Genomic DNA, 13358 nt, shown 5'->3' with positions numbered 1-13358 from the left:
GCCCGGTCATTAACGTGCAAACCACCCTTGGGGGTAAAGGGGTGAAAGGTGCTTGGGAAACATCAGCATGATCCCTGAGGCCAGCAATTGCAGCCACTTGCACAGCTCGGTCGCTAATGGTGTGGTTGGGCCACCTAGAGGATCAACTCAAAAATAAGGTTCCCAGAAATGAGATCTTACCTTCCATGCCTATAATTCAGGATGCAGCAGCTTTCTTTTCAGACGCGTCGGCGGATTCTGTTAAACTGGCCGCCAGATCTTCAGCCCTATCTAACGCGGCCCGGAGAGCGCTGTGGATAAAATGTTGGCCAGGAGATTTATAGGCCAGATCAAAGCTGTGTAGCATTCCCTGTGAAGGTGCTCATTTGTTTGGACCGGTTCTGGATGAACTATTGGAAAAGGCGGGAGATAATAAAAAGCAATTTCCTTTCTTAGGAAGACCCTTATATAGACTGGATTACAGCAGAGGATGGTTCAACCACAGAAGATCAACCAGATATGACCGCAACAGGAGAAGATGTAGAGGATATATGTTTAACTCCTCTCGGGACTTTAGGCTTTTAGCCTACCATCCAGCCTGGATACAAATCACCAATAGCCCATGGATTCTCAATATTATTGAAGCGGGTCTGAGGTTCGAGTTCCATCAAGTTCCTCAGGACTAATTTAAATTGACGCCCATCCGTTCTTCCTCTACAGAGCAGTTGGCACTGGAGTCGGAAGTTCAGGAACTTCAGCAAAAAAGGGTTCTGATTAGAGTGCCCGCGGAGGAAAGAGGTAAGGGGTTCTATTCCCCTTTGTTTCTGGTCAAAAAAGCTGATGGATCCTTTCGTATCATCATCAACTTAAAAGGCCTGAATACATTTTTGCTGGTTCCGTCCTTTAAAATGGAGTCTGTAAAGACGGCAATAAAGCTTCTCTTTAACAATTGCTTCATGGTTGTCTTAGATCTAAAAGATGCCTATTATTACGTCCCAATACACGTAGATCATCATCGATTTCTTAGGGTGGCGGTTTCACTTGCTGGCACAGTAGAACACTTTCAATATCGGGCACTTCCCTTTGGAGTCGCAGTTGCACCCCGTGTATTTACTAAGATCATGGTAGAGGTTATGGCGCACCTTCATGAACAGAACATATTAATAATTCCCTACCTAGATGATTGATTTATTTGTGGGACATTCAGTCACATTGCAAAGACCAATTAGGGATGGTGATAGCGGCGTTGCACAGATTAGGGTGGATCATTCATCTCAAAAAATCTCATTTGCAGCCATTAAAAACACAGGAATTTCTGGGTCTTATCATAGACTCTAGTCAGCAGGAATGTCGCCTGCCAGATTCAAAAGTGGACAGTATCCAACGGCTGGCCACCAGGATGATTAGCAATCCATTAGTCTTCGTAAGAGGAGCAATGTCACTTTTGGGTTCACTTGCATCATGTATTCCGGCAGTTCTCTGGGCTCAGTATCACACCAGAACGCTACACTGGGATGTCCTACATAATTCTCGTCGACTAGGAGCTCATCTTGACAGCAAATTTTCACTGTCCATTGAATCTATTCATTCGTTAAGTTGGTGGACACACATACCAAATTTATGTAAGGGGGTTCCCTGGGCAAATCATGTAACTAGGATAATAACTACAGATGCTAGCCCCAAGGGATGGGGAGCACACTTGGAGAATAATTAGGTCCAGGGACTATGGTCCCAATCTGAGCAAAACTCATCTTCCAATCTAAAAGAATTGTTAGCGGTATAACGCGCTTTAGTTTCCTTATACCCCTACAGGGTCGACACGTCAGGCTTTTCTTAGACAACCAGGTAACCGCAGCCTATATTAACCATCAAGGAGGTACGCGGTCCGGTTCATTAATGGAGGTCGCGGATCGTATTTTTCAGATGGCAGAGAATCACCTACTTTATCTTACGGCTCTTCACATAAAGGGACAGCTCAATACCATGGCTGACGATCTAAGCTGCAACAAACTCAGACAGGGGATTGGTCACTAAATCCGACCATCTTCAATCAGATCGTGCAAATATGGGATGTCCAGAAATAGATCTTTGCCAACCGAGGAAACAAAAAGCTACACCAATTCTGTTCCTTAAATCCAAGAGACAACCCGTATGCGGTGGACGCTCTTCTAATCTCATGGCACTTCAGTTTCTCTTATGCCTTTCCCCCTCTAAACTTAATTCCAATAGTTCTGAGGAAAATATGGGAAGACAGGGCCCGGGTAATCCTGATAGCCCCGTTCTGGCCCAGGAGGTCGTAGTTTCCTTGGCTGAGGAAGATGTCCATTTCCCAGCCATGGATCCTCCCAGAATTACCAGATCTCCTCTCCCAGGGCCCAATTCTCCATCCATGAGTAGCCAATTTACACCTAGCAGCATGGAATTTGAGAGGTCATTACTAAGGGGGAAGGGGTTTTCTCGAGATCTTGTAAATATACTTCTAAAAAGTAGGAAAACCTCTACGACCAACATTTGTCAGGATTTGGAAGAAATTCCTTTCAATTTCGGGAGCACAAATTGACCAGAAACCCTGTATTAATCAAATTCTAGAATTCTTACAAAAGGGTCTAGAAATGGGCTTGGCCACAAGCACCCTCAGAGTTCAGGTGTCGGCTCTGGGGGCGCTGTACAGTTCTAACTTGGCCAGCAATCACTGGATATCCAGGTTCTTCAAGGCAGTTACTAGATCCAGACCAGTCATTAAACAAAAGATAGTTCCATGGGACCTAAATCTCGTACTCTCAGCTTTAACACAAGCCCCATTTGAACCTATTGATACTAGCCCAATAAAAATCCTGTCGGTAAAAACAGCCCTCTTTAGTAGCACTCACGTCCGCAAGAAGGGTTAGTGATCTACAAGCGTTATCTAGACAACCTCCATACATGCAGTTTAGGGAGGATAGTTATTATGAGCCCTGATCCCCCTTTATCTTCCAAAAGTTGCTTCAAAATTTCACAGATTACAGGAGGTGGTCCTACCTTCATTTTGTTCTAATCCCACTAATGATGGGGAACATAAACTTCATTCCTTAGACGTAAGAAGATGTCTTCTTAAATATATTTGTTACAAATTCCTGGAAAAAAGATAACTCCTTATTTATATCTTACCAAGGAGTTAGAAAGGGTCTTAGGGTATCTAAAAACACACTGGCCAGATGGATCAGGGAGGCGATCTCTCTGGCTTATACAGCAAGTGGCAGGGCGATCCCAGAAGGTATAAAAGCTCACGCCACTCGAGCCGTGGCAACGTCCTGGGCGGAGAGAGCAGAGGTGTCGATTGAAGACATTTGTAAGGCGGCCACATGGTCTTCTCCATCTACCTTTCTTAATCACTATAGATTGGATCTGGGTGGCTCCTCCGACCTCACGTTTGGGAGAAGGGTGCTTCAGGCGGTTATCCCTCCCTAAATCTTCCTTACTTCTCTGTAAGTCTCTCGTGGTGTTGTCATGGTGACTGAATAAATACGTAGGCTACTTACCGGTAGCGGTGTTTTTTCAGGAGCCAATGACAGCACCCTTATATTCCCTACCCTATTCTTTCTCAGATGGCTCAACACTTTCGTTTTTCCTTTAAATGTTACTTTTACTCACATGGTGAAATGTACCATAGTTTATGCTGTATCTGTGTTACTAACCAAGGGGGTCCTCTCATGCTCTGGAACCAACTGATGCGAGAGAGAGGTACCACCCTTTTATGTCTGTAGGTTTCCTGTCCCTGAAGGGCGGATCCCCCTCTCTCGTGGTGCTGTCATTGGCTCCTGAAAAAACACCGCTACCGGTAAGTAGCTTACGTATTTTAGATGCAGACTAACGAGCAGATCTAATTTGGTGCAGGTGTTATTTTTGTCTATGAAAATTTACAGGGTGATTCCATAACTTTTTCCCTAATAATTGAGTGATTCCATAATTTTTCCCCTATGCTTGGTTAAAAAAAGTAACCATTACTGACTACCACATTGTTTGTTCTTGATTTCTTTTAGTGTTTCTTAAAGCCAGAAAATTGCCATTTGAAATGACTTTACTTTTGTGCCGTCTGTGATCTGCTTTTTTTTCTACAAAATTAAACAACTGAATGAACATCCTCCAAGGCCGGTGGTTACATCATTTTTGCCAGGGGTTATAGAAGAACATTTCACATTCAGTATGTTGGAGATTGAAGTCCACAGTCCTGTTCCCATAACGGAGGAATAAACAGATATTATTACAGAGGAACAACAAAATGATTCTTTACAATTAGATGATCTTGTTGAAGCTGCTTCACACCTCTTTCCTATTCATCACATGCGCTGTGTTGTGCACACGCTGCAGCTAACAATAAGAGAGAGACTGCAAGAAGGAGATGCTGGAACTCTGATTAGCAAAGTGAGGAAATTGGCTATTGCTGCCAGAACTCCTAAAATTGATTCCATCTTGAAGAGACGAGCTGGAAAAGGGGCAATTGTGGATCAAGCCACTCGGTGGGGCAGCACCTATTTAATGATTGAGCGATTGCTTGAGCTGAAACCCTTCCTTGTAGATATGGCCTCAGGTAACACTACATGAAGGAGAATGGACACAGGTGGCTGAAGTGAAGGAATTGCTTCATCACCCATTTACAGTGACTAAAAAGTTACAAGCTGAGGATTTACCTCCTGGCATTTTTAGTGGAAGAGCTTGTTGTTTTACCTGTCCCAAATAAGAGGTTTAATGGCAGATGGCATTGCTGCTTCAATGAAACGGAGACACTGCTATTAGAAAATAAAATTCTTCTGGCGGCTGTTTATGTGGACCCGAGTCATTGTATATTGCAGGATGATCAACAGCTTACTAAAGGAAAAGAAGCTGTGATTGAGGTAGCAGTTAGGATGAGTGGGCTACAGGACGACCAAGAGCAAGAGGACTCGGGTCCTGCCAGCGCTGCTGCTGCCGTTCCTTCATCCTCATCAGATGAGGAGTTTGATTTCGACAAGTATTTGGACGACATGGAGCAGGCAAAGCGTTACTGCAGGTAAAAGATTCCACTCCCATAGAAAACAGAGACCATATTTCAGCAACATTTTTCACTTGCTCTCAAAGTAGAAGAGTTCAATCGTTCATCAAAACTGACTGCACGAGGCAATTCCTTTACACCCTGAAATTGTTAGAGATGTCGCCCATGTGGTTTCTGCTTTACCACCAACCCAAGTTAGTGCAGAGAGGTCGTTGTCCAGCCTTAAAATAATTAGGTCCGATGTGAGGTCATCTATGGAGGAGGATCTGATGGAGGCGATACTATTTCTCAGAACAAACTCATAGAATGCACAAATGCTATTCAGTACGTTTTTGTTGAACCCTGTTTTTTTTTCCCACTTACTGCAGAGTGTATAATAAATTGTAAATATGAAAGTCTTTTGTTATAAAGTTGTATTCCAATAAATATATTGTGTGTTCTATCTACATGGTTTGATCATTGTATCATAATGATTAAAAGCCTGATGTTACCATTTTACCAAAGTAAATTTGTCACATAAACCTAAACATGAGCCATGTAGGAGGGAGTTGGAGTCATGGAAATTGAGGTGTCAGTCGGAGCTGGAGTTGGAGATTTAGCCTACCGACTCCACAGCCCTGGTACGTAATCCTGGGTCCAGGTACTCGAGTGCTTGTTTGTCAGGTGTACGTAATCCTGGGTCTGGGTCCTCGAGTGCTTGTTTGTCAGGTGTACGTAATCCTGGGTCTGGGTCCTCGAGTGCTTGTTTGTCAGGTGTACGTAATCCTGGGTCTGGGTCCTCGAGTGCTTGTTTGTCAGGTGTACGTAATCCTGGGTCTGGGTCCTCGAGTGCTTGTTTGTCAGGTGTACGTAATCCTGGGTCTGGGTCCTCGAGTGCTTGTTTGTCAGGTGTACGTAAGCCTGGGTCTGGGTACTGGAGTGCTTGTTTGTCAGGTGTATGTAATCCTGGGTCTGGGTCCCCAAATGCTTGTTTGTTAGGTGTATGTAAGCCTGGGTCTGGGTACTCGAGTGCTTGTTTGTCAGGTGTACGTAATCCTGGGTCCCCGAGTGCTTGTCAGGTGTATCTAAGCCTGGGTCCGGGTACTCGAGTGCTTGTTTGTCAGGTGCACGTAAGCCTGGGTCTGGGTCCTCAAGTGCTTGTTTGTCAGGTGTACGTAAGCCTGGGTCCGGGTACTGGAGTGCTTGTTGGTCAGGTGTATGTAATCCTGGGTCTGGGTCCCCAAATTCTTGTTTGTTAGGTGTATGTAAGCCTGGGTCTGGGTACTCGAGTGCTTGTTTGTCAGGTGTACGTAATCCTGGGTCCCCGAGTGCTTGTCAGGTGTATGTAAGCCTGGGTCCGGGTTCTCGAGTGCTTGTTTGTCAGATGTATGTAAGCCTGGGTCCGGGTTCTCGAGTGCTTGTTTGTCAGATGTATGTAAGCCTGGGTCCAGGTTCTCGAGTGCTTGTTTGTCAGATGTATGTAAGCCTGGGTCCAGGTTCTCGAGTGCTGCTTTGTCAGATGTACGAAAGCCTGGGTCCGGATTCTCGAGTGCTTGTTTGTCAGGTGTACGTAAGCCTGGGTCCGGGTACTGGAGTGCTTGTTTGTCAGGTGTACGTAATCCTGGGTCTGGGTCCCCAAGTGCTTGTTTGTCAGGTGTGTGTAAGCCTGGGTCTGGGTACTCGAGTGCTTGTTTGTCAGGTGTACGTAAGCCTGGGTCCGGATACTCGAGTGCTTGTCAGGTGTATGAAAACTTCAGGTGCTTTTTTAGTATTTTCTTTTGGAAATTTCGTCATCACAGCACGGATTTGCCGTTTCAACCTCCAGGTTTCCTGATCTCTACTTTAAGGTGCAGAAAATTGATGGAGAGCATGGCAGTGATGGCTACGTAGCAGACAGCATTCATAGCACACTCTATCAGGTACAAACAAACAGAGAACGTGCGGGTGCTATGTATGACGCTGTCGGCTCAGCTGGCTGACTGATGTCCACTATCGGATGCCGGGTGTCTCCTCACACTGACCTTTAGTGTCCTATCACAGGTGGGCAGTGTCTGTAGCTTTGTCCCCTCCTTTCCATCCCGTGACGGTCATGTGTTCTGGAGCAGTATGTTCCCGGCTGGCCTCTCGCACACGGTGGATGACGTATGTCGGATTCTCCTGCCTCATCTGCAGAGGACGTAAGTTCTCGTACGCTGTGACGCTTTCCTCCACCCTACAACCTGTTACCAGAGTATCGTCCCCTCACAGTAGTGATGTTCTTGCGGAAGGAGGTCGTGTTCTACTCACTGGTCCTAAAGGAAGTGGTAAGACCACAGTGCTGCGAGCCGCCTGTAGTCGCCTGAATTTACACCTGTACCAGGTGGGTGTCTGTCGGAGGTTCTCCAAAACGTCCTCCGATCCTGTCCACAAGACTCTCCATGTGCTTTCTAGGTTGAGTGTGCAAAGCTATGCCGGGACAGCAGCGCCAGCAGCATCGCACGCCTGCACTCCGTCTTCTCTCGCGCCCAAGATTGTGGAGCCTGCGTCCTCCTACTCTGCCACCTGGATCTGCTGGGGAAGGACCGAGATGGATCTGGAGAAGACACACGAGTCATCTCTGCTCTGTGCAGCCTTCTTCATGGGACAAGTCACTCAAAACTGTACGTCTGATTCCAGATCATGAGTTGCATCTTCATAGCACCCCTCATACGGCTGTGTCTCCACAGAGAGCTGCCCTTCCTGGTGGTCGCCACTACCTCCCGGGCACAGGAGGTTCCTCTGGATCTTCAGTCTTGCTTTCTTCATGAGGTTTGCCTGAATATCCCCACAGAAGAGCAGCGCCTGTCCCTCCTCACTGTGCTGACTGCCCCGCTGCCGCTTAGCAGAGATGTGGACCTTGCTCGCCTGGCGAGCAGCACTGCGGTGAGTTTTGTGCTGACTGTGACCCCAAACAGGCGCCTGGGGCGGCGGAGGCGGGCGCCTGGAGCGGGGGGAGGCGGGCGCCTGGAGCGGGGGAGGCGGGCGCCTGGAGCGGGGGGAGGCGGGCGCCTGGAGCGGGGGAGGCGGGCGCCTGGAGCGGGGGGAGGCGGGCGCCTGGAGCGGGGGAGGCGGGCGCCTGGAGCGGGGGGAGGCGGGCGCCTGGAGCGGGGGAGGCGGGCGCCTGGAGCGGGGGGAGGCGGGCGCCTGGAGCGGGGGGAGGCGGGCGCCTGGGGCGGCGGAGGTGGGCGCCTGGAGCGGGGGGAGGCGGGCGCCTGGAGCGGGGGGGAGGCGGGCGCCTGGAGCGGGGGAGGCGGGCGCCTGGAGCGGGGGAGGCGGGCGCCTGGAGCGGGGGGAGGCGGGCGCCTGGAGCTGTGGAGGCGGGCGCCTGGAGCTGTGGAGGCGGGCGCCTGGAGCGGGGGAGGCGGGCGCCTGGAGCGGGGGGAGGCGGGCGCCTGGAGCGGGGGGAGGCGGGCGCCTGGAGCGGGGAAGGCGGGCGCCTGGAGCGGGGGAGGCGGGCGCCTGGAGCGGGGGAGGCGGGCGCCTGGAGCGGGGGGAGGCGGGCGCCTGGAGCGGGGGAGGCGGGCGCCTGGAGCGGGGGAGGCGGGCGCCTGGAGCGGGGAAGGCGGGCGCCTGGAGCGGTGGAGGCGGGCGCCTGGGGTGGCGGAGGCAGGCACCGATAACCTGATGCTGTAGTGTGACCACAGCCCACAATCCCAGCTGCCGGCAGATCCGGGTAGTGGTCGGCTCTCTGTGACTCTCCTTCTCTCCTCCGCAGGGCTTTGTGGTTGGGGATCTCTGTGCTTTGCTGGCAAGAGCTGGACGCATCTCCTGCACCAGAATCCGCAGTTCCTGGTTCGTCCCTTCTCCTTTCCCCTTGTTCTGGATTTCATCATCTCTTGTTTTTACTTCTGTTCTGGTCCCATCAGGCACCTTCTCCTATAGGACCTCTTCTGGCTCCTCCTTCCCATCCTCACTGCATAATGTTTTCTCTGGCTCCTCCCCTTCTTGGCTCTGCCCACTCCCATCTCCGCCCTCTCCCCCTGCTCTGTGCCCTCCCTCTAGCTGTAGCTTTTTGTGGTATGACGGCCTATTGGCTGCTGGTTTCTCTGGCTCCTCCCCTTCTCTGCTGACTCCACCCTTTCTGTCCCTTGCTTCTGTTTGCCCTCACTCTGCTACCGCTGCAGGGTGCTGTCGGAGGAGGAGGAGGACGGCCTGTTGGCTGCTGGTTTCTCTGGCTCCTCCCCTTCTCTGCTGACTCCACCCTTTCTGTCCCCTGTTACCTCTGCAGTGTTCTGTTGGAGGAGGAGGAGGACGGCCTGTTGGCTGCTGGTTTCTCTGGCTCCTCCCCTTCTCTGCTGACTCCACCCTTTCTGTCCCCTGTTACCTCTGCAGTGTTCTGTCGGAGGAGGAGGAGGAGGACGGCCTGTTGGCTGCTGGTTTCTCTGGCTCCTCCTATTCTCCTCTGACTCCACCCTTTCTGTCCCCTGTTACCTCTGCAGTGTTCTGTTGGAGGAGGAGGAGGACGGCCTGTTGGCTGCTGGTTTCTCTGGCTCCTCCCCTTCTCTGCTGACTCCACCCTTTCTGTCCCCTGTTACCTCTGCAGTGTTCTGTTGGAGGAGGAGGAGGACAGCCTGTTGGCTGCTGGTTTCTCTGGCTCCTCCTATTCTCTGCTGACTCCACCCTTTCTGTCCCCTGTTACCTCTGCAGTGTTCTGTCGGAGGAGGAGGAGGATGGCCTGTTGGCTGCTGGTTTCTCTGGCTCCTCCTATTCTCCTCTGACTCCACCCTTTCTGTCCCCTGTTACCTCTGCAGTGTTCTGTCGGAGGAGGAGGAGGACGGCCTGTTGGCTGCTGGTTTCTCTGGCTCCTCCCCTTCTCTGCTGACTCCACCCTTTCTGTCCCCTGTTACCTCTGCAGTGTTCTGTCGGAGGAGGAGGAGGACGGCCTGTTGGCTGCTGGTTTCTCTGGCTCCTCCCCTTCTCTGCTGACTCCACCCTTTCTGTCCCCTGTTACCTCTGCAGTGTTCTGTCGGAGGAGGAGGAGGACGGCCTGTTGGCTGCTGGTTTCTCTGGCTCCTCCCCTTCTCTGCTGACTCCACCCTTTCTGTCCCCTGTTACCTCTGCAGTGTTCTGTCGGAGGAGGAGGAGGAGGACGGCCTGTTGGCTGCTGGTTTCTCTGGCTCCTCCCCTTCTCTGCTGACTCCACCCTTTCTGTCCCCTGTTACCTCTGCAGTGTTCTGTCGGAGGAGGACGGCCTGTTGGCTGCTGGTTTCTCTGGCTCCTCCCCTTCTCTGCTGACTCCACCCTTTCTGTCCCCTGTTACCTCTGCAGTGTTCTGTCGGAGGAGGAGGAGGACGGCCTGTTGGCTGCTGGTTTCTCTGGCTCCTCCTATTCTCCTCTGACTCCACCCTTTCTGTCCCCTGTTACCTCTGCAGTGTTCTGTCGGAGGAGGAGGAGGACGGCCTGTTGGCTGCTGGTTTCTCTGGCTCCTCCCCTTCTCTGCTGACTCCACCCTTTCTGTCCCCTGTTACCTCTGCAGTGTTCTGTCGGAGGAGGAGGAGGACGGCCTGTTGGCTGCTGGTTTCTCTGGCTCCTCCCCTTCTCTGCTGACTCCACCCTTTCTGTCCCCTGTTACCTCTGCAGTGTTCTGTCGGAGGAGGAGGAGGACGGCCTGTTGGCTGCTGGTTTCTCTGGCTCCTCCCCTTCTCTGCTGACTCCACCCTTTCTGTCCCCTGTTACCTCTGCAGTGTTCTGTCGGAGGAGGAGGAGGACAGCCTGTTGGCTGCTGGTTTCTCTGGCTCCTCCCCTTCTCTGCTGACTCCACCCTTTCTGTCCCCTGTTACCTCTGCAGTGTTCTGTCGGAGGAGGAGGAGGAGGAGGACGGCCTGTTGGCTGCTGGTTTCTCTGGCTCCTCCCCTTCTCTGCTGACTCCACCCTTTCTGTCCCCTGTTACCTCTGCAGTGTTCTGTCGGAGGAGGAGGAGGACGGCCTGTTGGCTGCTGGTTTCTCTGGCTCCTCCCCTTCTCTGCTGACTCCACCCTTTCTGTCCCCTGTTACCTCTGCAGTGTTCTGTCGGAGGAGGAGGAGGAGGACGGCCTGTTGGCTGCTGGTTTCTCTGGCTCCTCCCCTTCTCTGCTGACTCCACCCTTTCTGTCCCCTGTTACCTCTGCAGTGTTCTGTCGGAGGAGGAGGAGGACGGCCTGTTGGCTGCTGGTTTCTCTGGCTCCTCCCCTTCTCTGCTGACTCCACCCTTTCTGTCCCCTGTTACCTCTGCAGTGTTCTGTCGGAGGAGGAGGAGGAGGATGGCCTGTTGGCTGCTGGTTTCTCTGGCTCCTCCCCTTCTCTGCTGACTCCACCCTTTCTGTCCCCTGTTACCTCTGCAGTGTTCTGTTGGAGGAGGAGGAGGACGGCCTGTTGGCTGCTGGTTTCTCTGGCTCCTCCCCTTCTCTGCTGACTCCACCCTTTCTGTCCCCTGTTACCTCTGCAGTGTTCTGTCGGAGGAGGAGGAGGACGGCCTGTTGGCTGCTGGTTTCTCTGGCTCCTCCCCTTCTCTGCTGACTCCACCCTTTCTGTCCCCTGTTACCTCTGCAGTGTTCTGTCGGAGGAGGAGGAGGTGGATGGCCTGTTGGCTGCTGGTTTCTCTGGCTCCTCCCCTTCTCTGCTGACTCCACCCTTTCTGTCCCCTGTTACCTCTGCAGTGTTCTGTTGGAGGAGGAGGAGGACGGCCTGTTGGCTGCTGGTTTCTCTGGCTCCTCCCCTTCTCTGCTGACTCCACCCTTTCTGTCCCCTGTTACCTCTGCAGTGTTCTGTCGGAGGAGGAGGAGGAGGACGGCCTGTTGGCTGCTGGTTTCTCTGGCTCCTCCCCTTCTCTGCTGACTCCACCCTTTCTGTCCCCTGTTACCTCTGCAGTGTTCTGTCGGAGGAGGAGGAGGACGGCCTGTTGGCTGCTGGTTTCTCTGGCTCCTCCCCTTCTCTGCTGACTCCACCCTTTCTGTCCCCTGTTACCTCTGCAGTGTTCTGTCGGAGGAGGAGGAGGAGGATGGCCTGTTGGCTGCTGGTTTCTCTGGCTCCTCCCCTTCTCTGCTGACTCCACCCTTTCTGTCCCCTGTTACCTCTGCAGTGTTCTGTTGGAGGAGGAGGAGGACGGCCTGTTGGCTGCTGGTTTCTCTGGCTCCTCCCCTTCTCTGCTGACTCCACCCTTTCTGTCCCCTGTTACCTCTGCAGTGTTCTGTTGGAGGAGGAGGAGGACGGCCTGTTGGCTGCTGGTTTCTCTGGCTCCTCCCCTTCTCTGCTGACTCCACCCTTTCTGTCCCCTGTTACCTCTGCAGTGTTCTGTCGGAGGAGGAGGAGGACGGCCTGTTGGCTGCTGGTTTCTCTGGCTCCTCCTATTCTCCTCTGACTCCACCCTTTCTGTCCCCTGTTACCTCTGCAGTGTTCTGTTGGAGGAGGAGGAGGACGGCCTGTTGGCTGCTGGTTTCTCTGGCTCCTCCTATTCTCCTCTGACTCCACCCTTTCTGTCCCCTGTTACCTCTGCAGTGTTCTGTCGGAGGAGGAGGAGGAGGACGGCCTGTTGGCTGCTGGTTTCTCTGGCTCCTCCTATTCTCCTCTGACTCCACCCTTTCTGTCCCCTGTTACCTCTGCAGTGTTCTGTCGGAGGAGGAGGAGGACGGCCTGTTGGCTGCTGGTTTCTCTGGCTCCTCCTATTCTCCTCTGACTCCACCCTTTCTGTCCCCTGTTACCTCTGCAGTGTTCTGTCGGAGGAGGAGGAGGACGGCCTGTTGGCTGCTGGTTTCTCTGGCTCCTCCTATTCTCCTCTGACTCCACCCTTTCTGTCCCCTGTTACCTCTGCAGGGTGCTGTCGGAGGAGGAGGAGGACAGCCTGTTGGCTGCTGGTTTCTCTGGCTCCTCCCCTTCTCTGCTGACTCCACCCTTTCTGTCCCCTGTTACCTCTGTAGTGTTCTGTCGGAGGAGGAGGAGGACGGCCTGTTGGCTGCTGGTTTCTCTGGCTCCTCCCCTTCTCTGCTGACTCCACCCTTTCTGTCCCCTGTTACCTCTGCAGTGTTCTGTCGGAGGAGGAGGAGGACGGCCTGTTGGCTGCTGGTTTCTCTGGCTCCTCCCCTTCTCTGCTGACTCCACCCTTTCTGTCCCCTGTTACCTCTGCAGTGTTCTGTTGGAGGAGGAGGAGGACGGCCTGTTGGCTGCTGGTTTCTCTGGCTCCTCCCCTTCTCTGCTGACTCCACCCTTTCTGTCCCCTGTTACCTCTGCAGTGTTCTGTCGGAGGAGGAGGACAGCCTGTTGGCTGCTGGTTTCTCTGGCCCCTCCTATTCTCCTCTGACTCCACCCTTTCTGTCCCCTGTTACCTCTGCAGTGTTCTGTCGGAGGAGGAGGAGGACGGCCTGTTGGCTGCTGGTTTCTCTGGCTCCTCCCCTTCTCTGCT

At 52.7% G+C, this 13358-nt stretch overlaps 1 protein-coding gene across 2 annotated transcripts in view; it reads left to right on the top strand.

The window, feature by feature from the left end:
* The window catches only part of PEX6 (peroxisomal biogenesis factor 6), a 112894-nt gene that overhangs the window by 24489 nt on the left and 75047 nt on the right, over positions 1–13358 (top strand). The window contains exons 4-9 of one of the 2 annotated variants that reach the window (XM_069768198.1): positions 6792–6885; positions 7007–7143; positions 7217–7325; positions 7397–7605; positions 7672–7867; positions 8700–8776. In XM_069768198.1, coding sequence (XP_069624299.1) covers positions 6792–6885; positions 7007–7143; positions 7217–7325; positions 7397–7605; positions 7672–7867; positions 8700–8776 — 822 coding nt within the window. Of the gene's footprint in view, positions 1–6791; positions 6886–7006; positions 7144–7213; positions 7326–7396; positions 7606–7671; positions 7868–8699; positions 8777–13358 lie in introns of both variants that reach the window. The other variant, XM_069768197.1, reaches the window with a different exon arrangement.

The sequence above is a fragment of the Ranitomeya imitator genome, chromosome 5 (assembly GCF_032444005.1).
Source record: "Ranitomeya imitator isolate aRanImi1 chromosome 5, aRanImi1.pri, whole genome shotgun sequence".
Classification (NCBI taxonomy): Eukaryota; Metazoa; Chordata; class Amphibia; order Anura; family Dendrobatidae; genus Ranitomeya; species Ranitomeya imitator.
This window is presented reverse-complemented; position numbering and strand designations above follow the sequence as displayed.